The sequence below is a fragment of the Eutrigla gurnardus genome (assembly GCF_963514095.1).
Source record: "Eutrigla gurnardus genome assembly, chromosome: 13".
NCBI lineage: Eukaryota > Metazoa > Chordata > Actinopteri > Perciformes > Triglidae > Eutrigla > Eutrigla gurnardus.
The window spans coordinates 11047142-11071175 of NC_139936.1; the positions used below are offsets into that span (position 1 = coordinate 11047142).

A 24034-nucleotide genomic window follows, 5' to 3' on the forward strand; every position below is an offset into this window, starting at 1 on the left:
ATACAAGCTAGAACCGCCACCGGGTTCATTTGGTAGCATATGGTAGTGTTACTGATTTATTAACTGCATCAGTACTGTACAAAGGTAGAGAGTGAACCGTTTGATAGATTCCCCCCCGCTCCCCCGGTGTGCGGCTTCCAGTGGGGAAGCCTAAGGTCAACTTCCCGCCCCCTTTCCCTGCACAGCTCATAGACCAGAATGAGAGCTACAAGGTTATCTGACCCACATCATCCGTCACTGCCACTAGTGGACGACTCTGTTGGTCTTCTTGGTCCTTCTGTCATTAAACAGTTTGTTAAGAATCTTAGCGTGATCTTCCACTCGCCTCTAAAATGTGATAAACTAATTAGTTCAGTTGTCAAAACCAGCTTTTTCCAGTTCAGACTTTAAGGCCTCCCAATGATCACGAGAGTTACTCAATCTTGTATTACTCTTGACTGGATTACTTGAATCACTTGAATGTGGGAGAAGAACAGTATATTCTAGTAGTATTAGTACATAACGCAGCTGTCCATCTTTTTATTGGGAAATAGAAGACGGGATCACATATCACCAGTATCGGCCTCCCTTCACTGGCTTCCTGTCCGTTTCAGGATTGATTTTAAGATTGTGTTGCTTGTATTTAAGGTTTTTAATAGACTGGAAGCCCTTATCCTTATCTAGCAGAACTATTGCCTCTAGAGCACCGAGGGTCAATTATTCAGATGCTCCTCGATGTTCCGAACCAGACACAAAAACTGTGGCGAGTCCTCAGACTAGCACTATTATCTTCCTCCTGTTTGAGTTTGCTTAGCCGTAACTGTTTAAGTATTCTTGTTTACCCACACATGATGAGGAACTTCACCTGGTAACCCGGGACCAGGTGAGCTCTGCAGCTCTCTGGATCTGTTTTCTCTCTGTGAAAATTAGGATTCGTGACAATATTGTTAATATGCAAAACGATGGTTTCAAGTAACACACAAATTTTTTATTTGTAATTTTAATAGTCGTGACGGAGTAATTTTAGGCAACATTTGCCATGTTAGCTAAAGTTAGAATAAAATGAACACTAATTGACAGCCTTATTGATAGAAAACTCATTAGAAAAATAAATTAATTTTCTACCCTTTACCATAATAGCCTACTCACAGTACATAATATAACGTTAAGCTGAAATCACGCTGGTGTTATCACTTACCATGGCCACTTCCTGAAACAAAGTATTCGCGCCTTTCGCTCCGAGCGAAAATATCGCGATACTATTGACAGTACATATCCTGGTTATTCTCCGCACACCACTGGTTAATTTCACTACCGTAAACTGGGGAATAATTGCTGGTGTGAGACTTCTGGTCCTTGACGATGGTACAGTTTCACATCCTCCTCAAATAATTATGAATGTGTTATTATTAAGCATGAAAGAAGACAGAGTGTGTTTATAATTCACTCCCGCAGCGGCCTCATCCTGCACTTGTTCCGATTGAAAGGCTCCCAATAATAACAACACTCATCCATTCATCCACCACTCAGGCCTCTTTATTTGCTCAGCCGCCTGGCTGCATGGGCGGGGGGGCGGCAGCCACACCGACCAGTGACGCAAAAGGAGAGGCCATTATAGTGGCTTCCTGGAAGAAAAAAAAAAATACTGTCCATCTGAGAGTTTATTACAGGCTGGCTACTGGAGACACTGTCAAAAACAGACAGAAAATGGACTTGTATGGGAAGGTAAGATGCATGACTTTATAATAAAGCTACGGGGAGCGAGCGAGAAGGAGCATTGACTCCGTCATCACACATATAACGTGCACCGAGGGGCGAGGAGCTCGGAAATGTTTCATTTCACTTTAATGTGAATCTCTCTCGCGCACGACGAGGAGCCGGATGTCTGACGCGTATCAAAGAGCGAACTACAAAGCTTTTCCCTGCGCCTCCACGGGAAATCAGACAGCCGCGGACGGCAGTCGCGCGCTGCATGCTGGGTAATGTAGTCCATCCCCCCGCTCGCGATCCCGTCGTCCCGCCTCTGCGCTCACACGAAAACTACAACCCCCATTCCTTCCTGGACCCCCTTCGATGACGCCAGAGACACGCTGTGACACGCACTTTCCTTTTTGCTCGTGCTCACATCTCACGCGAGCCAGCCTCGTCATCTCGGGGGCGCGTGCCACAATTATCCGAAGCGGAGGGGACAGCTCCCAGGTGCTGAAATTGGTCGGCGCTCCAAAAGAGAACGACACAGAGGGGGGAAGGAAAACCAACGGCCGCGTTAGACACAAATATATTAAAACAACAAAAAAAAAAAACAGTAATCTGAACAACAGGGGCAGACACAGGTAGAGCCGAGGCCTTCAAAAACAGGTTTGTTCACACAATGTCCTCAACGCGTTTTTTGGTAGTTTCATGTATTAATGGTTAATGTGGAAGAATGTCGTTTAATACATACAATGACCTCCTGCCCAGAAGCGCTCGTCTAGCATTAGCTGGCATGCAGCTACATCGTGTGATTACATACGAGATCGTTTTTTTTTTTTTTATCGTGGCGTGTGCAGCATCGCACTGATATTTTTTTGGGAAACGGGGTGTCCTTGCAAATACTGCCTCGGTGGTGTTTTTTTTCCCTTCCATACACGGAAGCGAACAGAAACCCGGCGCAGGGTGTGCAGGATGGAGGTCCGTCATCTTTTCTAAGCGGAGAGGCTGCGAGGAGAGCTCATGTTTGCCATACAAGCGCAGCGGCTTTTGTCAAAACATTCACCTTGGAGCAAAGATGACCGTGCTCTTGACATCTTTGCTCGGATACTCCCGGCAGAGATCGGCGTTGTTGAGCTGACAGATGCACGTCTATTGAGTGGGATTTGAGTGTATTTTCTCGTATGCTTTTCACATGTTAAAATCAAAACATCACACGCTCAGAACTGTTAATAGTCGAATTAAACTGGGATCTAAAATTGTTGTTTGTTCCAATACAGGACATGTGCATGTTTGCCAAGTACCCAGAGAGAATAAAGATAATCGCACGTTGGTTTCATTAAAGCAATCATTTTGCCTTCAGAGAAGACAAAGTCAGCTTTTTAAAATCCTGGTTATCTAATGCTCATCGATACAACAGCTTGCTGCGTTGGTCATGCTGGTTTGCCTGACACAGCCTTATGTCACCTCTGATCTGTGGCCTGTTACAGAACCAGACTGAGCACAACACCTAGGAGTCATTGGGGAAACAAATAAACCGTTTCTAAGACAACGGGTTCACATCTTCTGTGCGTCACAGCTCCAAAAAGCTTCACAGTAACTCAAGGTCTCTTATATATCTCTAATGTACCTTTTCAGCTTCTCTTTTCCTTTTTTTTTCTAATTTGCAGATGGCTGCCACTCAGGATGTGAAAGGGAAGGGAGAGGGAGGGGACCAAAACTTTGACTACATGTTCAAGCTGCTGATCATCGGCAACAGCAGCGTTGGCAAAACGTCCTTCCTCTTCCGCTATGCCGACGACGCCTTCACCTCGGCCTTCGTCAGCACAGTGGGCATCGACTTCAAAGTAAAGACGGTGTACAAGAATGACAAGAGGATCAAACTGCAGATCTGGGTATGACATAAATGATTCCTGACCAAAGCAAAACTTGTGTATATCCTGCACTCCTTAGCTGGTCCACATAAGATAAATCCTTATTTATCTGCTGTAAACTCTTGAAGTGCCTTTCCCCCACTAATCCTTCTATTTAGAAGCCAGACTATGTAGGATTTATACATAATCTAATGATATTAATTAGTCAAAGGGGAAAATGCCACATTTGTAGACCACAATCCAGCAGTTTACAACAAGCTTTAACTGTGATGTTCCTTTCATGTCACATTTAATTCCATCAGTTTTACGGTTGTCATGCCAACCATGCACACATCTCATTCAGTTAAACCGACACATTGGAACGTAGTTAACGTGTGGGAGAAATGGTCTCACTGTTGTGCTCCAAGGTCTCCTGGAGGACTAACAAAGCCCTTAGGGGGCAGCCCCCCCTGTTCCTCTCCATCTTTGTGTTCATGCAGAGCGACTGCTGTCTGTAGAAGCATGTCAGTCTCTGACCAGAGCCCACTTCCTCCTGACCCCCGTCCATACCTTTCTCTGTAGATCAATATGTTGTGACATGTTGTGACTTGATGGCTGCCAACCGAACACATTCATTCATTTCATCTTGTCTCAGGACAGACCACGCTCGCTTAGACACACTTTCCTTTTCATTGCTTGTCGTTTGCATTCTTTTAGACTATAGAATGTGTGTTTGATTTATTTTACCAATTCAGCTTCCTAGGTGATGATATAAACAAAAATAAAGGACTATGACGTCAATGCGACTTAGCCATGTTATAATAGTACTATTTGAATTTCAGTGTCTCAATTCGAAACTAAAAGCTGTGTTACTTTTTAAACGATTCCTTCTTAAAAACATGTGGTGCGTCCGCTGTGTGCTCAGAAGAGGCTGTATTGTGTTTTCTTGTTTTAACACTCCGCCATGTAAGTATGGAGACAGATGGAAGTCTCAACATTTCTGACAGAAAGACGAGTAAGTGTTAGTTTGGCACGCGGCGGGGAGGAACACAGCAGCAACACCTTCCTCCGAATGTGTGGGAAAGTGAAGAATGTCTGAGGCTGTTTAATCAGGAGATGATCAGAGCCGTTGAAGCAGATTGTCTTGTAATAACTCGGAGGTAGATATGTTAAAGTTCTTCTCTTCTCTCTCTTTTTTTTCTATTTTTCCTTTGTGTGCTTTAACAAATGACAGCTTCCGTTCAGAGATTTCGCTCCCTCTTGTCATAACAGTTGTCTGGTTCAGCAATTAGCCACCCCCAGACATTCTGTGTTTGCTTATCACATTATGAGACGGAGGAGAAGCTCTCCAGCAGGATGTGAAAGCTAGATTTGAACCGTCAAATTACTTTTGGCTAATCGGGATAATGTGTTTTCATCATTAGCAAAGACAAGCATATTCAGCGTTGCCCTCGCATCAAATTAATTGGTCTGCCTTTTTTTTTTTTATTTGGGCCGAGACTTACAGTAAGTAGCCATTTAAGGTGGTAGCTATTGGTTACCGTCATCGTGGCAGTCGCACCATTAATCTGCTGCGAGATAGAAGCGTCGAAATGCAAAAGTGCTCCTTTTTTTTTTGTCGTAATAGTCTGAAGTGAATGAAGCACGTCGCTGAGCGCTGCCAAGATGAACCTCGTGAAAAACTGAGACTCACTTTACTGAATGAAGAGTTGAGGCGCATGCGTGTCGGCGTCTGCTCACCGCCTCGGCTTCTTGGATTGATTTCTACAAGGAGCTCCGATTCATGGGAGTCAGCGTTTTCCTTCCTGTCCTCCTCTGCTTTTTTTTTATTTTAAACTGAGAACAAGCAAAGTAACCTCAGAAATCAGAGGAGAGAAAAAGACTGAGGTCAAATATTCGGATGACTTGCACATAGATGTATAAACAGACATTTTCCTATGCCGTTCAGAATGTCACTCCTCAAACAATGCTGTTCATACAACACGCACACATTTAGGTGTTATTGTGAACTGACACAACGTCCTCACTGTGGTGTGTGTGTGTGTGTGTGTGTGTGTGAGCTCTGTCTCTGTGGAGTGAAGGTCAGAGCTGTCCTCTGGCTATAGCAGGCCCACTGTTGCAGCCATGTGCAGACCGACAGAAAGCAGCGACACAATCTAGTGCTGCCTGTCAAGCTTCTGTTTAACAGGAGCCAAGTGGAGCAGCCAGAAGTGCTCCATCATGATTCAACAGAGGGCTGCAAAACACATTTGTTGTGGGCGGAACAACAGTGCAGTAAAACATACAGTAGAAACTGGAGGGACATGATTGGGGTTTTATTATTATATAACGTATCATAAAACAACAAATCTACTCCCCCCCTCTCTCTGCGAGAGAACCAAAATGTTCCCGAGCTCATATTTCCCCTTCCTTCCTCGTGGAAGGAGAGCTCCATCCGTCTGCATCGGGAGCCATTAGCATTTTCATTGACATCTCGTCGCAAAGGGCTGCAGTGGGCACTTGTTTCCAGGGTAATCTGTGTACAATGTCCTCCTCCAAACGCTGCGTAATCACTCGCTTGCTTTGCCTTTGAGCAAATTTGTTCTGCCTTATCATGGACGGCGAGCAGTTTCCCCCGACGTTGAAATCATTTTTTATCTCTATTTTTAGCCCCCTTTTTCTAAGAAAAGGCCTGCCATAAGCTGAGCTCTGAATACTGCACCACAGAGTGTTTAACACAGCCGAGCGATTGCTTTCTATCGGCGAGAGCAGAGGATCAATCACATCAGCAGAAACCCAACTGCTGTTTTTGGCATCTTATCAATGCGAGGCAATAGAGGCAGTTAGCGTAATGAGCGTTTCCACATCACAGACACGACAGACGCAGCCACACGTGAATGTGGATGTAGAAACTGTGCTCAGATTGTAGTGGAAGAATCTAGTAGTGTGTTTAAATAGATGTAGATTCATAATGCACACATGGCTTCTCAGTTGCCATTATGGGCCTTGCGTATGTGCCGTCAGTGTTGCTCAGTCAGCTGGGTAACATCGACGCTAAATCGTGTTGTCTGTGTGTAGGACACAGCAGGCCAGGAGCGCTACAGGACCATCACCACCGCCTACTACCGCGGGGCCATGGGCTTCATCCTCATGTACGACATCACCAACGAGGAGTCCTTCGGCGCCGTGCAGGACTGGTGAGTCATCTTAAGAGTCCTCCGTTTTCATCCATTTCTGTCAGTGGATGTCATCTCTCATCCAATTTCCTTCTGTGGGTTGTTTTGTATTGTAATGAGCATCAGGTCAACAAGGCAAAAGAGCACGACAATCAGTCCTACACACTCAATATTGTACATATATTTACTCCCTTTTCAAGACAAACATGCAAACAGAGCCGGAGTATTCTCTCTCTGGTATCTGACAGTGTTGCCATGTAGAGCGCTATGTGTGCGTCTTTGTCCAACATGTCAAGGTTATGGGCTGTCATCCATCCGTGAGTCACACAAGCATCTCCGAGCCGGAGAGCAACTCCGAGCCCAGGCCCAAATGTCCGCCATCATGAGGCTGCACTCGCGTCTAAAACAAGAGTTGGAAGGCTGGCCTGGAATTGGCTGCAGAAAGCAGGTTTCTGGGTTAGGATTCTTGCTCCGGAAACAAGCACATTCTCATCAGCACAACTAGTGCAGGAAGCACGGCCAATCGGAGATCAACGTGCATTTTGATTTACGTTTTGATTATATTTCCTGTCCGATCTTAATCTCTGCCTGGCAGCTCAAAGAGCACAGAATGAGCTTTTTAAAGAGGAAAGAATTCTCAGTCATCGTATTGTCATGTCAGTGTTTCAGCCGTGATGTGACTCACATAGACCTGATATATTCTATAGATGACACTTGACCTGCAGTAAAGCGGCTTGCACCCATTGTAGGACTATGACAATCACTATTAAGGCCAGTGTCTACTCGGCCCCCGACAGTTAGCAAGCTGCGCTCGAGGGCTGCTTCTTGGCAGTCGTGGAAAAAGCAGCTGCATTTAAAGTGAGCACATATTAAAGGCTTTATTAGTAGAAGGAAGTGCAATTATTATCATGATCATTATCAGCCTGTTTTGTGTTGAAATAGATGTTCAGTCATGAAGAAAGGCTTTCTGGGTAAGAGAGTTCGGAGCCAGACGCACCTTTTAAGGGCAAGTCTGACACTTTGATGGAATACCGCGTCTGTGATGGGTGTCTTAATTAATGGAGTCCAGTGTGTCACAGACAGCGACAATGCTGGAGAGTTACCTGTGAGCTTACGTACCAGACGGCTGCACACAAGGGAAGAGGCTCCTTCTCTCACCCTTCATATAACCAGAACCCTTCTTCTTTTTCTTTTTTTTCTTTTTTTTTGCCTTTGCCACAGGCTCTAATTCCACTTTCTCTTTCCCTTGTTCCCTGTGACAAGGTTGTAGAAAAAAGGGGGCTGCCATGGCAACGGCTCCTTCCCCCGACCGTGGCTGAATTAAGCTCGTGACGTGCTCATTTCCTGCCCATGACAGAGACAAAACAGGGGAATATTGTAATGCCCACATCAAATGGAGGACTTTAAAGAAACTGTGCAAATTAATTAGGCTCGTACACAAACCGTTTTTTTTATTGCGGCAGCAATCTCAAAAGCGTTTTACGTTCCTGTTCTCGTTTGTTCTCCAGGGGCTGAATTGTTCAACAACAACAACAACAAATAAAACACTGGTAAACATACAGATCTGTTATAGCCTGCATATGTTGTAGACTTGAAAAAATGTCTGTCAGTAAACATTATCAGCAGTTGGCGTTCAAATGACCCACATCTGACTGGACAGATAGAGAGGAGCAGAGCCAACATCATGCTCTCTCTCTCTCTCTCTCTCTCTCTCTCTCTCTCGTGTCTTCTTCTATTCCTTACTTGCTCTTTCTCTCCCGCGTTCAGCCTGTAGTGTGTTAGCTGGCCTACTTTCCTTCAGACTGCAGCACCACAGGACATCTTACCTAAATGCCTGTTCAAAATGTGTTTGGAGGTAGGAACGGCACAGGCATCCCTCGGACAACATTGTGCAGGAACATTGTGCGTGGCTCACGATGCGAATGATGTCGTCTATAGGTACCGACACCCCGCCTAGCTTCTATATCCAAGAGCCATGATGTAGCTCACGCAATTAATAGCTCACCAATCAGAAGTCAGCGAGAGCCAAAGAAATAAATCTCAAGGAAATGATGAAAAGTGCGACACGTATTCATGTCAAATAGCTAGAAATTACCACATGATAACCCACATCAGAGTAATAGTGATTACATGTTCTAAGCACAGACTGGCAGTTGACCCACTTTTCCACTGCTGCTATGACTCAAATATGACATGATGCCAAACACAAGGTGATGTAATCGCTGTACATGACTGGACCACATGGCGAGCGAACTTTCCATCGTGCCCCCTTTTTGCTCGGCCTTCTTTCGGGATCCCGTCCACTAAAAAGTGGAAATAATCTGGGAGTTTAAAAATGCAGCAGCAGCATTTATGTGACCGGGATGCTGACAACGAATGATTGTGATTACGTGCAGGTCAACCCAGATAAAAACCTACTCGTGGGATAACGCACAGGTGGTGCTGGCTGGGAACAAGTGTGATATGGAAGAGGAGAGAGTGGTGTCGGTGGACAGTGGCAGACTGCTGGCAGAACAGTTGGGTAAGTCACCCCCTTTATGTCAGATGTTTAGATGGGGTGGTATCATCATGACAGAGTGTCCGTCATGTGATCGTCTTGGTCTCCTGCTCTCACGTTACCTGCTCTCCCCTCCCTCCAAGGTTTTGAATTCTTCGAGACCAGCGCCAAGGACAATGTCAACGTGAAGCAGACCTTTGAGCGTCTCGTCGACCTCATTTGCGACAAGATGTCCGAGAGCTTGGACACCGACCCGGCCGTCACCACGGGAGCTCCCACCGCCAAACTCACAGACAGCGCCCCGCCCCTCCAGCAGCCCGGATGCAACTGTTAGTGACGGTATATAGGGAGGGCAGCGCAGGTCCTGTAAGGTGGTAGCGTGTGCAGAGTTTTGTCCCCCCCCCCCCCCCCCCCCACCCCTTCTGACTCCTGCTAGTGCTGCTTTCTCTGGACTACAGTTCAAAACCCTGTTTAGTAGTAGAATTACAAAATGCTGTCATATTATCACCTTATATCAAGAGCAAATAACCAGACAAACACACATGGCTGTTGTAAAAATGTGTAACTACAGGACATCTAAGATATAGAGACACCGCATTGTCATTCCTCAGCTAGAAACTGTGGTCATAAACCATGTTTGATAAGGTTGGAAATAGTCCAATAGTGATGATGTACAGTTACTCCTTAAGACCTTTAAACATCGTTAAGACCTAGAATAATTATAAAACAAGGGATAGTCAGTGAGTGCTTTCATTTTTCATTTTTTGTACAGTATGTATTTTCCTTTTATAGGATTATTTTCACCTAAAGCTGCCAAATCTATGATTTAGTGCACTATAGGACGTAGCGGCTTTCTTTTGTGTTGTGTGTGTGTGTGTGTGTGTGTGTGTGTGTGTGTGTGACTGTACAGTGTGTGTGTGTGTGTGTGTGTGGGTTTGCATGAGAGTTTTATGTCTGGGTCACAAATGAGTGAAACTGTGTCATCTAAAAAAAAAAAAAAAGAATCATCTACCTTGGATAAAGAAGTGGCCTTTTAGCATCTCCACCACGGCCTCTGTACGTCCCTCTGTCATGCCTACCAGTATGTTTGAATGAATCCAGTGTTTGTAATGTTGATGTGATTCTATACGTTTTGCTGTCTGTGGATGTGCGATTTCTCCGATAAATATATAGTATGTAAATCTTAAAAGCAACTACTTCTATGGGCTTAGCCTCTAAGATGACCTTTTATATCGTTTCATGCGATGAGCATGCTGCCAAAAAGTCAATCATACTTGCTGTTTTGATCTAAAGATGGAACCTTAAACATCCTCAACTCCACGCGACAGCAACAATCCAGCATTTCATTCGATACAGATCTCACACTGACAAGGCACAGTGCAGTGTATGATATACCACAACTGATCAGCTCTGGCATGGAATAAACAGCCATATATTTAAAAAAAAAAAAAAAGAAAATAGTTGAATTCAGCATGTTCAAATGTCATGTTTGTGCTAGAAAATCCCGCCTGAAAGAAAAAAAATTGCTTTGAAAACACCGTATACGTAAACAGTAGTGTAGAATGGGAAGCTCACACAGTACTGTAGCGGTCTTAACGATAACTTAAGTCCTTATAGTATAAAAGTCGTAGCCTGTTTTTAAAATCCAGAAAGCCTTCCAGTTGTGCGAAAACGTTTGTGCCAAAACATTACAATTCCTTTAGCATCGTCAGTTGTTTGTTGCATAGTCAAATTGAAAAAACTCCAGAAAAAAATTGCATGAAACCAGTCCTGACTTATCTATGTAGATTTATATAATACAATAGTGTATATATATCACTCTGTGTTACAGATTTAGATGCATTTTTCACAGCGCTCGCTGTGAGATGCAATGGGCCAATAAGTGCAATATTTTATGAGCGAATCCCTGTACATAGTTCCTCCTGTCCTCGAGTACGACGACTCTATCTGCAGTGTGTGAGTGGCAGAAAGGCTCTGAAACTGATGTACAATCTCCAAAAAAAAAAGGAAAAAAAAGTGAGAGTGTGCTTCATTCAGTTCCTGCAGCCGCTGAATGCGTGACCTCAGTGTGTGTGTGTGTGTGTGTGTGTGTGTGTGTACCTGCCATATTGAACAGACAAATTACGTACTATGGTGTATTGTTTGTGTATACCTTTTGTACAAATGTATTCACGTACTATATGCTGTTCCTGCTAACTGTTGGGTGTTGATTGATCGTGTTATTATTATTATGTCAAAATGCAGTGTTATTGTGAAAGATAGTCAGGGAGGTAACTTAGTCCATGACATACTGTTGTAATTCCAAGAAAAGGGACACACGTAAACCCTGCGCATATGTGTGTGTGTGTGTGTACACGTGCGTGTGCATCTGTGTACGTGTTTTATATTATCATTTGACGCTATTAGCCATGAAATTAGAGTATTAGTATTGATATCCAGTCAAGATTCATTTAATGGAGGAATGGTTATGTGGCGGTGCCCAAACGGTCGCTCTGGTCGAATCTCATTTTAGAACAGTGTGACTTTACATATAACTGAATATATTTGTTTCTCAGAGTGCAAGCAAAGCAAGCAGTATGTTTTTGAGATTATAGGAAATAAATCAAATTCTATCAGTGGGTCTCTGTGTTCTCCCTCTCTCTCTTTCTGTGCTGACTATACACAAGCATGAAGGCTGCTGCCCTCTAATCCAGACCTGCTGTCTCTGCTGGTCTGTTACGGTGACGCCTTGCTTCATTTCTAGGCAACGTACGCCATCTAGTGTTGGTGTGCTAGGTCTGCATATTGCAGCTGGTGATGAATGTGGAACTTTTGACATTAGACTGCATGCATACATTTCCGGTGTGGTAATGCAGCAGTATGAAAGTACACTCTTGTAGCCTGCAATATTTAAATACTTTTTCTGGGTACATTTTGAACATTTTGACACTGAAATGACAACACACACAGAGGGAGAGCGACTTCATTCTCTGCTCAGGTAGATGTTACTCCACTGTATCTACAGAGAAAGAAGATAGTTACAAGATAGAAGAGAAAGAAAATAGTTATTTGCTGTTATTTTGTTTGATGCACAATACATGTATTGTACCAGATAAAACTAAAAGGTAATTTTCATTGGTAATCCGCTGATGGCCACCAGTGATGCACAGGATCAGTTGTAGTAAATCAAATCCTTATAGTTAAAACATAAAACAACTAGAATAAAAATCTGAGAGAAGCAAAAAATAAAAAATAATGAACAACCACCCCATAACAAACAAGGGAAGAACAAGAGTAAATTCCTGCTTGCAAATTGTGTTTTCCAGGATGATAAAAACTTTGGATTTGGACATAAAAATATGAATAAATAGATTTTTTTTTTACACAATATGACTGGTGATGTGATTTAAAAAAGGCATTTTTCATTTCAGCTCCACTTTAAAGACACACTAATAAGTTATGTTTAGGAGCAGCATTCAGAGGTAAAGTCTTACACATCCTGGCTGCCTTAACGGAGAAGCAGATTTACCCAAAATTGAACAGTCCCTCTAGTGGAAGCTCTGGCTAACGTAACAAAGGTAATCACAGCCTTTTCAGGGCTGCTACGGCAACTGTTCACCGAGACGAGCAGCACATACTGCTGTTTAGTTTTTAATTTAATTTAATTAATGACTGAATTTACCGCTTCAGCCGATTCAATTCAAGCCACCATTTAAAAGTTTCATGATGTCTGAAATGTTCCTCTCAGTTCATGTTTTCTCTTACAAATCCCACACTGGACTGGGGATTACCCTCTGAAACAAAGACAACAAGAACACCATAGAGTAGGCAGAATCAACCCATGCTTTTATTTAATCCATTGCATATAAAAACTTTTTTTCAATTATTTTTTTCAGATGTTTTTTACATAAAGTTGTATGATCTACAGTGCTATCCAATAGACTGCAATTAACAAGGAATCCATTAAAATAACATTTTAATTGTCCTGTGAAACTTCCAGACAAGTTGGCATTCTAAAGACAAAACCCAAAAAAATATTTGTCCTGAAGACCTTTTTTAAAGTTACAGTTTGTGTTTTCCTTTCATACCATAAAAAATAGAACACAAAATGAGAAAAGAACCCACTGTTTCCATTGGTCCAGGGCTGTTTAGAATCTACAGTATGTGTGTCAAAATATGAGTCCCCCGTTTCGGGGGACGATGATGCACTCACCCAAACCCCTGCCCCCCTCCCCCACCCGCCCCCCCGACCTGCCCTTCACTACAGAAATCTACTAAACCCTCCCCCTGTCCAGGCAGAAAGATGTCAGTGGTTTTGGATATTGCAAGTAATGTGAGTGGAAGTGTGGGCCGAGCATAGATAAGCAACACACTGTCAGTGTTTCAGCCATAATTAATGCAGCAGTGGCTGAACATGCAGATGTGTCTCAAAGCCTCTGTGCTTTGTAGGCTGTGGTCGAGCAGCAATGCGACACTCCCGTTGCACCCCATTCAGTGTTTGTAGCTGTGACACGACCGCGCGGATGGAAACGGCACCCGTTCACACCTGGGCGGTTGCGTCGCATCTCTGAGTTTAGTGGCGGGGTGTAAGGAAAGGTGCGAGGTTGTTCGGACCAGGTCTACAGCAAATACGACTCTTGGACATCCGGCTGTAGGCCGCACATCACTCAAGTAGTCCATCCGTGGCTTGTGGTTGACCTGAATCCCCGTTAGCTTCTGACAACATATTTTCTACCCAGAGCCACGTTTTGACGGAGCAACTTGTGTTTGGCTGTGATAGTAAAAAGGCAACGTTTTCAAATTCACAACGGGGAGATCAGGCCAACCCGAGCCAAGACGTGAACTAATGCAGCAAAAGAGAACTAGAAAACAAAATAGAAAAAAAAAAAAAGGCTGAAGTAAATGACATGCGTTTGAATTTAAGGCACAGCCCATGGGCCAAGGAACAGTTTCTTTTTAAAAAACAATTTGGCTTTCCCCCTCTCGTCACTGAGCTACTTCTCAGATAAGCAACATGTCGATGGATCATTTTTACACTGAAGCTCATGTGTAATAAACATTCTCTCAACAAGAGGTACGTAATACAGCCACACCATCACCAAAAGGGATGATAAGAATCAACCATTTACAACAAACGGCATTATGATAGTAATAACATTAATAATTATATATTATGTACAGCACAATAAATATATGTTTGTAAACAGCGATAAAACCAGAAATCTTTATTACAGGCATTGGGTGAGGATGAAAAAAAAAAAGAGAAATCTTGGCACAAAATAAAAGATTAAATAAAAAGTTTTAAAATGACACGTAATTAAAACAAGCACTCTTTAAAAAAAAAAAGCAATGTGCAGTATTTCAAGTGTTTTTTTTTCATTTGTTGATTTTCTATATTTTATTTACACAGAGAGAGGAAAAAAATGGGTGTTGTAACTGCCAAGCCTGTACTGTGGTCTATGCTACAGTTAAATATTTACTGTACCACCTTTATATTGCAAAAAACGACTCAACAAATATAAAAAATATACCAATAAATAATAGCAACAGGTGTAAAGTGAAAAAAAAAATGATAGAAACATGGAAAAAGGAAGAGTCTTGGCCGAGGTGTAAGACAGCACTGTTCAAGCCTAGGTATTCACGAAAGAGTGTTTTTGGCGAGTTTAAAAAAAGAAATATTGAAGTGGTGATGTATGAATATATCAGTGCATTCGAGTATCTACGTAGAAGAGAAGAAGTCTTATCTGATGACTACGCAACGGAGCTGATTGTCTTGTCGAAAACAAAGACAGCAACTGGGTTTCATGTTGTGACGGCAAGATGAAACATTGTTTTGATGCAAAATAAATTAACAGAAAATGAAGTGGCGGAAAAACAAGCAGCTATGCAGCAGTTTTTGATGTGTACATCGACTTAAATGAAAAATAAAAGAGAGGACAGTAAAATCGTTCATAACATTGGTATAAAATCACCCCCAGTAGTTTTTAAACACTATTACTATTTCTGAATACTCTGAACACTAACCAAGCTTCTAAAAAAAAAGGTGCTTTTTGTATCAACTACAAAGCATTGCATTGTCTCAGGATGTGTTCAAAAGAACTGCAGGCAACAATAATCAAATTTAAAGGCTTCATCCACATCATAAACTGCTTCAATGAGAGTAAAGCATGAGACTTCGGGTTCCTGCTTCTTTCTCAGTGAAAGCTGTCACCAAAAGAAGAAGTTATTGTGAAGAAACTCCAAATTCCAACTCACAGAACTAACCAAAAGTGGGTGTAGTGGTATGTAATAGTAGTATAAATGCTATTTGGAGCAAGTGCAAACACCTTAGTACACTCCTAATGCAATCCAGTCGTGAAGATCCCGCCTTCAAAATACACAGAATATCTGTGATACATTTCTCCCCATTGGTTCCCAAAAGTCCTCTAATCTTCTTTGCGAACAAAAGGAAAGCCTAGGATTGCAAAAGTAAATTCTAGAAAATATCTGAATCTTACATACAGTACGATACAAAAAATTAAAGAGGTCTAGGACAGCGTCATGGCTGTTTAGATTGGAGCTTTGTATCAGTCAAGGAAGACTTCCACATCAGAAATGTGTCTGAAAAAGCTCCCCGGTGTGCTGCAGCTTTCATCTCTGCGGCGTCCCAGTCAGGTTTTTTCGGCGGAACGGCAGTATAAAACGCCTCCGAATTTGCAGAGGGGAGGAAATGACCAAACGGGGAGGTGAGATTCTCCTCGAACACACACCCGAGAACCGTCTCTGTAGAGTATGGGCACTTGATAAAACGCAAAAACACTGCTAAACGTTCGGGGCAAGGCTGAGGCGAAGCGGAAGGTGAAGGGAAACGTGATATCGTGAGGACGGCAGGCCGCACGTAAGCTTTGTAAAGGGGAGGCGTAAAAGTGAAATAAGGGCACACCACTTCAGAACAAACGGGAATGGGAGAAGAGTTTTCCTGAGTGCAAAAAAACTTGAAGAAGTACCGGTGGGCGTGTCTGAACGAAGCTGACGGGGAGGAGTGGCCAAGGTGGAGAGCAGCGCACGCTTTGGGACCAGAAACATAGATGTATAAAAAACACAGACGGACTCCACAAAACCCCAAAAATACTCTATAAATAATCATCTGTCATTACTAAGAAGAACAGTTAATCAGGTGCTGTCCATACACTGCTATGTGTGGAGGGATTCCTCTTTCTCCTCTTCCTCCTCCTCCTCCTCCTCCGCTACCTCTTCCTCCACGACACATGGTTGCGAGCAAGGTGTCTGCCCCTCTTCCGTCACCTCCTCCTCCTCATCCTCACCCACCTGTTCGTCCAAGGGAATCTCCGTCGATTCAGAGTCCTGCGTACAGAGCGTTTTAGAGTCAGTGCAGCTGTTTTCCTCGTCTTCCTCGTCCTCGTCTTCCTCCTCCTCCTCCTCCGGCTGGCTGCCGCTGTCTTTCTCAGTGTCCGACTCCCCGTCCTCCTCCAGCGTGAGCTCAAATTGGAACTTGTCCCCTCCCGGGGGTCGAGTGCCGTCGTCGGCCTCGTCCAAGGTGGGGGAGGGGCTTTGGGGGATGGTGCTTTGGTACCACTCCCTGTTGTCTTCCAACGTGTCCAGGATGTCCTGGGCGTCCGGATGGACCAGGTCAGCCCACGTCTCCCACAAAGGGTGAACGATATAGTCTATGAAACCAACCTACATGGACGGAAGAACGGGTCATTCAGGGTGTCGGTGCACTTTAAACATGTGCATGTACAGCACGTGTGTGTGTGTGTGTGTTACCTGGCTCTTTTCTACCGAGGCGTTGTGTTTGTCACACATGGGGCTGATCTCCATGCCCCTCTCCCTCTCGCGGTCCCCCTGGCTGAAGAACTCTTCCATGATGCGGTCCGTCCACTGCCGGTACAGCTGGAGAGGCTTAGTGGGGTTGCTCAGATCTGCACAGTGCACCATGTTCTGGAGAACCTGGATACAACAAATAATAAAGGTTATAACACCAATGCCTTCCACATGTTTCATGATTTAAGGTAGCGAGAAGCTGGCATATTAGTGTGTCACATGACCCGCACATTCTGGAGGGACCAAGGCCTACTGAGCGAAGGCCAGGACATGAGCTATGGGTTATGATACATAAGATAAGACAAGATAGTCCTTTATTAGTCCCACATTTGTAACATTTCCTTTACTCTCCGTGGGAGTGATGGATTTTTCTACAGATGTGAACAGTTTTCTGAAGCCCAAGTACAGCAGGACATTCGAGGGGACTCAGCTATTTGAATAAACATGAAAGTCAACAAAAAAAGAGTGATGTCTTGCCTGTATCCTGTCAGAGTAGTTGTCCAGCAGCAAGACTCCAGAGCTGGTCACTTTCTTGGTTTCCACCATAGTTTTCAGATCGGCCAGTAGATTCATGTGCTTGGACATGTCTGTTGCTAACACCTGGGAAGACCCAGAACACACAGTCAGTATTCAAAATAACGGGAGAAAGGGATTCATGTATAATGCAGTGCACATAATGCATTCCACTTCACATCGTTTTTTTTCCACTTACAATGTCAATGACCATCTTTCGCAGTGATTGTCTTTGTTTTTTGGTCAAGTTTTGGAAGATGTCACAGTTCTCCTCTTGTAGAAGCTTGAAACCAACTGCTAGATGGTGGTTCTCCAACACGGACGAGTCATTGTACATCAACGCTAGCTCTGAATCTGCATGGACGACACAATTGATAGTTTTTTCCTGTGATAACATGATAGAAACATGACATCCACATGTCATTTATCTATTAAAAAATGTATTATATAAGGAAGTACACATACAACAAGGTACATCTTGTCAACACAATGAGGAGCTAATTAGAGCTACAAAGTTCACTGCTAACAGGCCTGTCCAAATGTTATACGTGCTGCACAAACACATTCTGTGAGTGGCAGAAAGAAAGCGCCGGCATGTTTTCCACCAAGAGGTTTCCCCACTCTGGGTCATTTGAAGGTCCTCTAGCCGTATTTAGATTTTCCATTAAGATGCATTAGGCTCGGCCACAGTGGAACAGAGCTGCAGAGGGGAGAAAGGGGATCCTGCTCTGTGGCTGAAAGAGGATCAGTCTGGTGGCTCCTAACTAGGATGACTCACGCTGCCTTTTCTGCAGGGATTCCCCATTTGGGCTTATGGGAAAGCACACCACATTTTGTGTGTGGACTGTGGAGTGTGTGAGTCTGTGCAGTGCATTCTCTGTTCTGATAACGTATTACTAATACCCTTATGCAACACACATGTGTAATGGTATCGGGGACGATGGTTTAAGGCAATAGCCAGTAGATATAACCTCTGTTTGTTTGTGTTTTCCTCTAAATTGCCAGATCAAGGCAATATGTACGGCACCTCCAGCCATGAGCGAGTGAGTCAGTTAAAGCAGGGAGAGAGCAGAGGTTCAGCCTCTTGCTTGAGGACACTTCAGCTACCAGAACAACACCATGAACCCTGTTAATCTGGTCCGAGGCTCAGTTCTCCCCCTCTCCATTACCACCCTGGGTGATATCTAGTCGTGTGGAAATTTTGGCTTCTTCCCCCCCCCCCAGATTTGAAATATCGTTGTGCTTTCTTCCTCCACTCCACGATGGGTGTTGTGCAAGACATATGACATCACAAAGCGTGGAAGAGATTAACGCACATATAAAACAAAATTCAGTGTGATTAGTAGGCTAATTGGGAAAGAGGCTGATGTTGCAACAAGAGATACTTCACAACCAAAACTATTTGCAGCTGGTGAATATGATTCATTCATTTATTTATTAATGTAATTTTTTATAATTTGGGTGACAGACAGACAGACAGATAGATGCACATTAGAGAGAAGTCCAGCAGCTTAGGGAACTACTATACCACCGTGTTACCCGACGAGAGCATTTAAACCACATAACATGCAGCGTGGTCTACTACATCCATGTCTTTGGGAGGATGTTGTTTTCCGGCGAACATGTTTGCCTGAACGGTGATGTCTTACAAGGAAAGGGTACTATTGTGGACGATATTGATTTCCTCTTTGAACTCCTCTTCCTTGGAACCATTAGTCAAAGCCATCACACAAATTAGAAAAACTAGCACTTAGCATGTTTGCATGCACATGTACATTTTGACCATCCGTGTCATGTATGTGTGAATATTCATGCATCCGCGGTTTGGTTTTCAGTTTCATTCATCAGAGAAATGGTTAATTGTCTGTAGAATGCCAGTGTAAGTGTGTGTGTGTGTGTGTGTGTGTGTGTGTGCCGGTGAGGCAGCGTGCCTGTTCACACCTGGGCATCAGCCTTCGAGTGTGTGTTTGCGTTTGTGAATGTGCACTAATGACACCGCTGAGTCACTGACGTAGCCGCTAAGACAGCCCCATATTTAGACTCACTGGTGTTGATGAGGAACTGGTTGGAGACACCAGGATGGTCCACGTCGTGAATCGCACTGGCAAATATGGCAGCTAGGATCTCGAGGTCCGTGAACACAGCCTGGAAGGAAAGAACCGAGCACAGAGGGGAGGGGGGGGGGGGGGGGGGGGGCACTGATGAGAGAATCGAATCGCTGGACAAAGAAATCCTTGCAAAAGAAGAGGCATTGATTGGACTTGAGCTGGGTTTGATTGAAGCTGATTGTGGAAGCGTGAGCTGGGTGTTTGTGCGTGCATGTACATATATGTGTCTGTGCAAGCGTTTGCTTTGTGTGTGTGTGTGTGTGTGTGTGTGTGTGTGTGCGCACACACACGCCTCACCTCGAGGGCAGGGGTGGATAGCAGCACATGAGTTGACTGGGTGACGTCAGCAGCATGAATGTTGTTATGGTAGGCCACATCACCATGATAATGGTCTTCTAAGGTCATCAGGTATGTTATGAAGGTGTCAAGTGGAATTTTAAACGTTTTTAACAAGTCTCTCTCCTGCAAACCACAGAACACAAGAGGGAGTTGGGGGTCAAACCAATTTCAGGATTCAACAAGCATTGTTTTTTTTGTGGTGAAAGAGACAAAGAAGAAGCAACGGCCCTACCTGGAATATCGTGTACATCATGACTGTCAGTGGCCGATTCCCAGAAAACTCTGAGATTTTAAAAACGTTAAGGCCCCATTTATTCACATGCTCCAACTCCTGAAAAACAAGCGTTACAGACAAAATTAGAAACAAAGCATCCTTTTTTCCCTTCATTATTGCCTGAGCTCCAACACTACATTTCAGATCGTGTCCACTGTATTTATGTGAATGCGTGTCTTATTTTACAGTCACAGCACAGTCTGTGTGGACACACAAACGCACCTTAGCGAGTTCATCCTCGGTCTCGGTCTTGACTCCAAAGCGAGCGATATTGGAGTTTGTGAGGCTGGAGGAGTGTTGCAGCTTTTTCACCCCGCTGATCTGAGACATGGGCTTGTTCTTCTTTTCCTTCTCCTTCTGCGTCTGAGGGGTCGGCATCTCCACTTCATGTTGCTTGTCTGGAGACAGACAGTGAAACACAAGGTATTACTATATCCCAGTTAAAGTAAAAAACAGTAGGGAAATTATGTATACTGCGTATTCATTTTCATTTTTCAGGCAGAATGAGATTTTTTTATTTTTTTTATTACGAACCAGTGAGTGCATCCTGTGTCATCACTCACCTAGGAAGGTGCTGGAGATAAACTCAGACACCTGGTTCCCAGAGCGGCTCATCTCTGATAGGTGAGTCAGCTCCCTGTTCAACATCCTCTTGAACTGAAAGAGGGACACACACACACACACACACACACACACAATATGAGGGTTTTCACAGTTTGAATACCGGTCAGATGAATCACAATTTCCTTTTTTACAGCTCATATTCAGAAGTACCCAACACATATTTAAATAAATATTACTCATATACCACACAGTGCATTCACGAGCCAAATAAACTATTGTCATTTGACTATAAATGTTCTCTAAATATGTTCAAGGCAAAAAAAAAGTATGAGGTCAGTGAAGAAATCCAACGATTTCACCAACATGGGCCCTTTCTAACAGATTTTTGAAATGTCCAGTCACATCAAAAGAGGTGTACCCAGGAACGTCTCACACACACACACACACACACACACACAAACGTGGGTCAGAGGGCTTCTTCCAGGGATGTACATAACCAGTAACCCAATTTTACAGTTTATTTCTTTCAATTGTTTTCTCTGCTGCACTGCCTGCTCCTCCCTGACTCTCCCTCACCCTATTCTCCACTCTGCCTCCTGTGCCTTCTGTAATTGAAGTGGCAGACCCAAATTTAGCCCCTGGTTTTGATTCGAAGACCAAACTGATTGACGTGGAGGAGAATGCTTAGAAATCAGGGATTTTCTAAAGTGGCTGCTAAACAACATAGTTACAAAACTGACTGCAAACCAAAAAAACCTCTCGAGCAAAGTCACTGCTTTGTCTGAAGCCTTCTGGCCTCGGTCCAAATGCATAATTTATGTGTATTGTTTAAGTATACACGTCAATATTGATCGCTTAAAATAGACCATTACAACACTGCAGAGTGCTTACTGCCTGATTGAGTATTGACATCCTATTGAATAAGACCCACGGGCGTGCAATGGCTGGCTTTTTAAAATGGAGACAAAAGAGGCAAGGAACCATCTGTAGTGTGCTTAGGTGCTTAGTGCTCAGGTAATAAAAGACAATAGAGTATGATGCATACTTTTTAAAACAAATAAATTAAATGGAAATGGGATGAGACATTTTTATTTTATGTTTATACGTTTTAATAAAATGCGCGGCTATCCTAAAAGACATCCCTCATATCATCAAAAAATGTGGAGCAACTCAACTACCGAGAGGATTGTTGACCTAAAAAGGTCTTCACAGAGCTCTAAGAGTTATATTCCATCTAACAGAGACACCGTGGCATAAAAAAAACCCCTAAAATAACCCACGAGTATTTGACAATTTACAGTTGCAAATGCTTTTAAATTCAAATTCCCTTGAATAAATGTAACTACATATGTTCATCACAGCTCCAGCCATGTCTACACCTTTCAGAGTGCAGTGCAAGCATCATCCGCTCTCTCAATCACAGATGCATCAAAATGGATGATGGATCCAGAAATGTCACACCTTTGAAGGATTGTTCAGTGGGCGACATGTTGGTGAGGCGTTACATACAGTATGCGCTTTCTATTTGTGGTCATATAACTTCGCATGCAAATCTGCTTCAAAGATTAACCTCAGCTACAAAAAAACACCACTAAACAATAGAATAGGGGTAGAAAACCACCCCCACCTGAATAATGCATTAAAACAGACTATCTTACCTTTATATATCCCCAGGACACAGAGAGCAGATAATTTGCTTCAGGCATTTTGACAAATCAACAAAAGAGCTCCAGAAACAGAAAAGGTACAGATTTTGACCCAAAAATACAGTTTAGAAGATGAAAGCACGAGACACCAAAACAGTCCACGGCTCTGGCCAGTAAAAGGCTAGGTTCAATGTCCATAAATGAAGCATCATGTTCCAGTGCTGAAAGGAGCCTATGTTCCGGGAAGCGGAGAGGAAAAACAGATTCTGAGAGAGGAGTGGTGGGAACGTGGCTCCCCAAAGATCCGATGAGAGCATATCGTGACCACACACACTGAGACACGTGCACGCGCTCACACACACACATGCATGCGCTCGCATACGGGGACACACTGCTGAGGCTCTGAATAATTGATGATGGTGCGGATGCTTGATAGATGCCAAAGCACCAGGACAGCAAAAGAGAAAAAAAATCTGTCAACAGCTCCCAAACAGGGCTGGCTGCCTGTCTGCTGGCTCCCATGTGAAGAGCACAGGCTGCTTCTTTCACTGTGTCACACAACAGCAGCAAATCAGGGCCCAGATATGGAAGAAGTGTGAGCTCATCATCACCTCTGATTGGCTTAGATTGGAACAGACTTGAGGTCACCTGCTGTGTGATTGGCTGGGACTGAAGTCACCGGAAAATTCACCCCTTCCCTTTTCCTTCCATTCCTGCAGTGTAGTGGGATGTGGTTTAGTGCGTGCGTGCATGGGTGTGTGTAAATACAGTACATGTTTACATTACAAGCACTAGTGTGTGAGTGTGTATGCTTTCGTGTGTTGACTGGTCACAGCACAGGTTACCTCATCCAACATGATACAACGCTAAAGAAACTGATGTCAGCGCTCACGCGGTTATAGATGGGAGATGAGTCACAGTAACATCACTATTGAGATGATGCGTTACGTGAAAACCAATTAATCTTGCAAAAGGAATGAGCATCACATTCATATGAAGTGGGTTCGGTAGGATAGGAACTGAAAGCGCTGTGTCCACACAGGCTGCCGTGTTTGTCACTGAGCTCAAGTAGTTGTCGCTTTAGTTGGAAACAAAGCACGTATTGATCTGCAATTTGAATGCTTTTGTACTTGATGAGATCTCCTTTTCAAGAGATTAAAAAAAGATTTAAAGCCACACCTTACATACAACCGTCCAAACGGACAAGAAAAATGCGACAAAATATCAAGTCAGAGGAGCAAAAATCAGGCGTTTTATAAAAAAGAAGAGTCTGCTCTGGCCGACAATGATATATGGAATTGGTGAGAGTCGACCAAAACAGTTAAGTTGTGGCCTGGATGCTAAACAATGACCTGAAACTCGTTAGAAAGCGCTCTATAAAGCCGATGGGAGCTACAGATCTGAGCAATAATTCAATTCAATTCAACATGCTGTAATGGCATGATGTTAGAGTTAAAATAAACATATTTTATTTGAATTCAGCACATTTTTATTTTGCCCATCTGCTCTTCTGTTGTATTACCGAAAAAGTTTTCAGAATGTTTGCCGCTGGCTGTGATACGCACTCAGTTTTGTATGCGCATGATCGCGATTAATATTTGATTAATTGTGCAG

At 43.5% G+C, this 24034-nt stretch overlaps 2 protein-coding genes across 7 annotated transcripts in view; one reads left to right on the top strand and one right to left on the bottom strand.

Annotated features, from left to right (window-relative positions):
* Window positions 1–1671: 1671 nt before the first annotated feature.
* rab3c (RAB3C, member RAS oncogene family) lies at window positions 1672–11793 on the top strand. 2 transcript variants are annotated; one of them, XM_084024451.1, is made up of 5 exons: window positions 1672–1704; window positions 3339–3563; window positions 6579–6697; window positions 9073–9197; window positions 9317–11793. In XM_084024451.1, the coding sequence occupies exons 1-5, from the start codon at window positions 1687–1689 to the stop codon at window positions 9505–9507; spliced, it is 678 nt and encodes a 225-aa protein (XP_083880577.1). In that variant the 5' UTR covers window positions 1672–1686; the 3' UTR covers window positions 9508–11793. The 2 variants fall into 2 exon arrangements, with proteins under 2 accessions (XP_083880577.1, XP_083880578.1); XM_084024452.1 differs by lacking the exon at window positions 1672–1704 and adding an exon at window positions 2134–2337.
* Window positions 11794–12977: 1184 nt separating this feature from the next.
* The window catches only part of pde4d (phosphodiesterase 4D, cAMP-specific), a 133997-nt gene continuing 122940 nt past the window's right edge, over window positions 12978–24034 (bottom strand). For all 5 annotated transcript variants that reach the window (XM_084024440.1, XM_084024439.1, XM_084024441.1 and 2 more), the window contains 9 exons: window positions 20774–20867; window positions 20433–20608; window positions 20169–20267; window positions 19895–20059; window positions 19535–19634; window positions 17689–17843; window positions 17454–17576; window positions 16920–17102; window positions 12978–16832 (listed from right to left, as the gene is read on the bottom strand). In XM_084024440.1, coding sequence (XP_083880566.1) covers window positions 16326–16832; window positions 16920–17102; window positions 17454–17576; window positions 17689–17843; window positions 19535–19634; window positions 19895–20059; window positions 20169–20267; window positions 20433–20608; window positions 20774–20867 — 1602 coding nt within the window. In that variant the 3' untranslated portion in view covers window positions 12978–16325. The remainder of the gene's footprint in view (window positions 16833–16919; window positions 17103–17453; window positions 17577–17688; window positions 17844–19534; window positions 19635–19894; window positions 20060–20168; window positions 20268–20432; window positions 20609–20773; window positions 20868–24034) is intronic.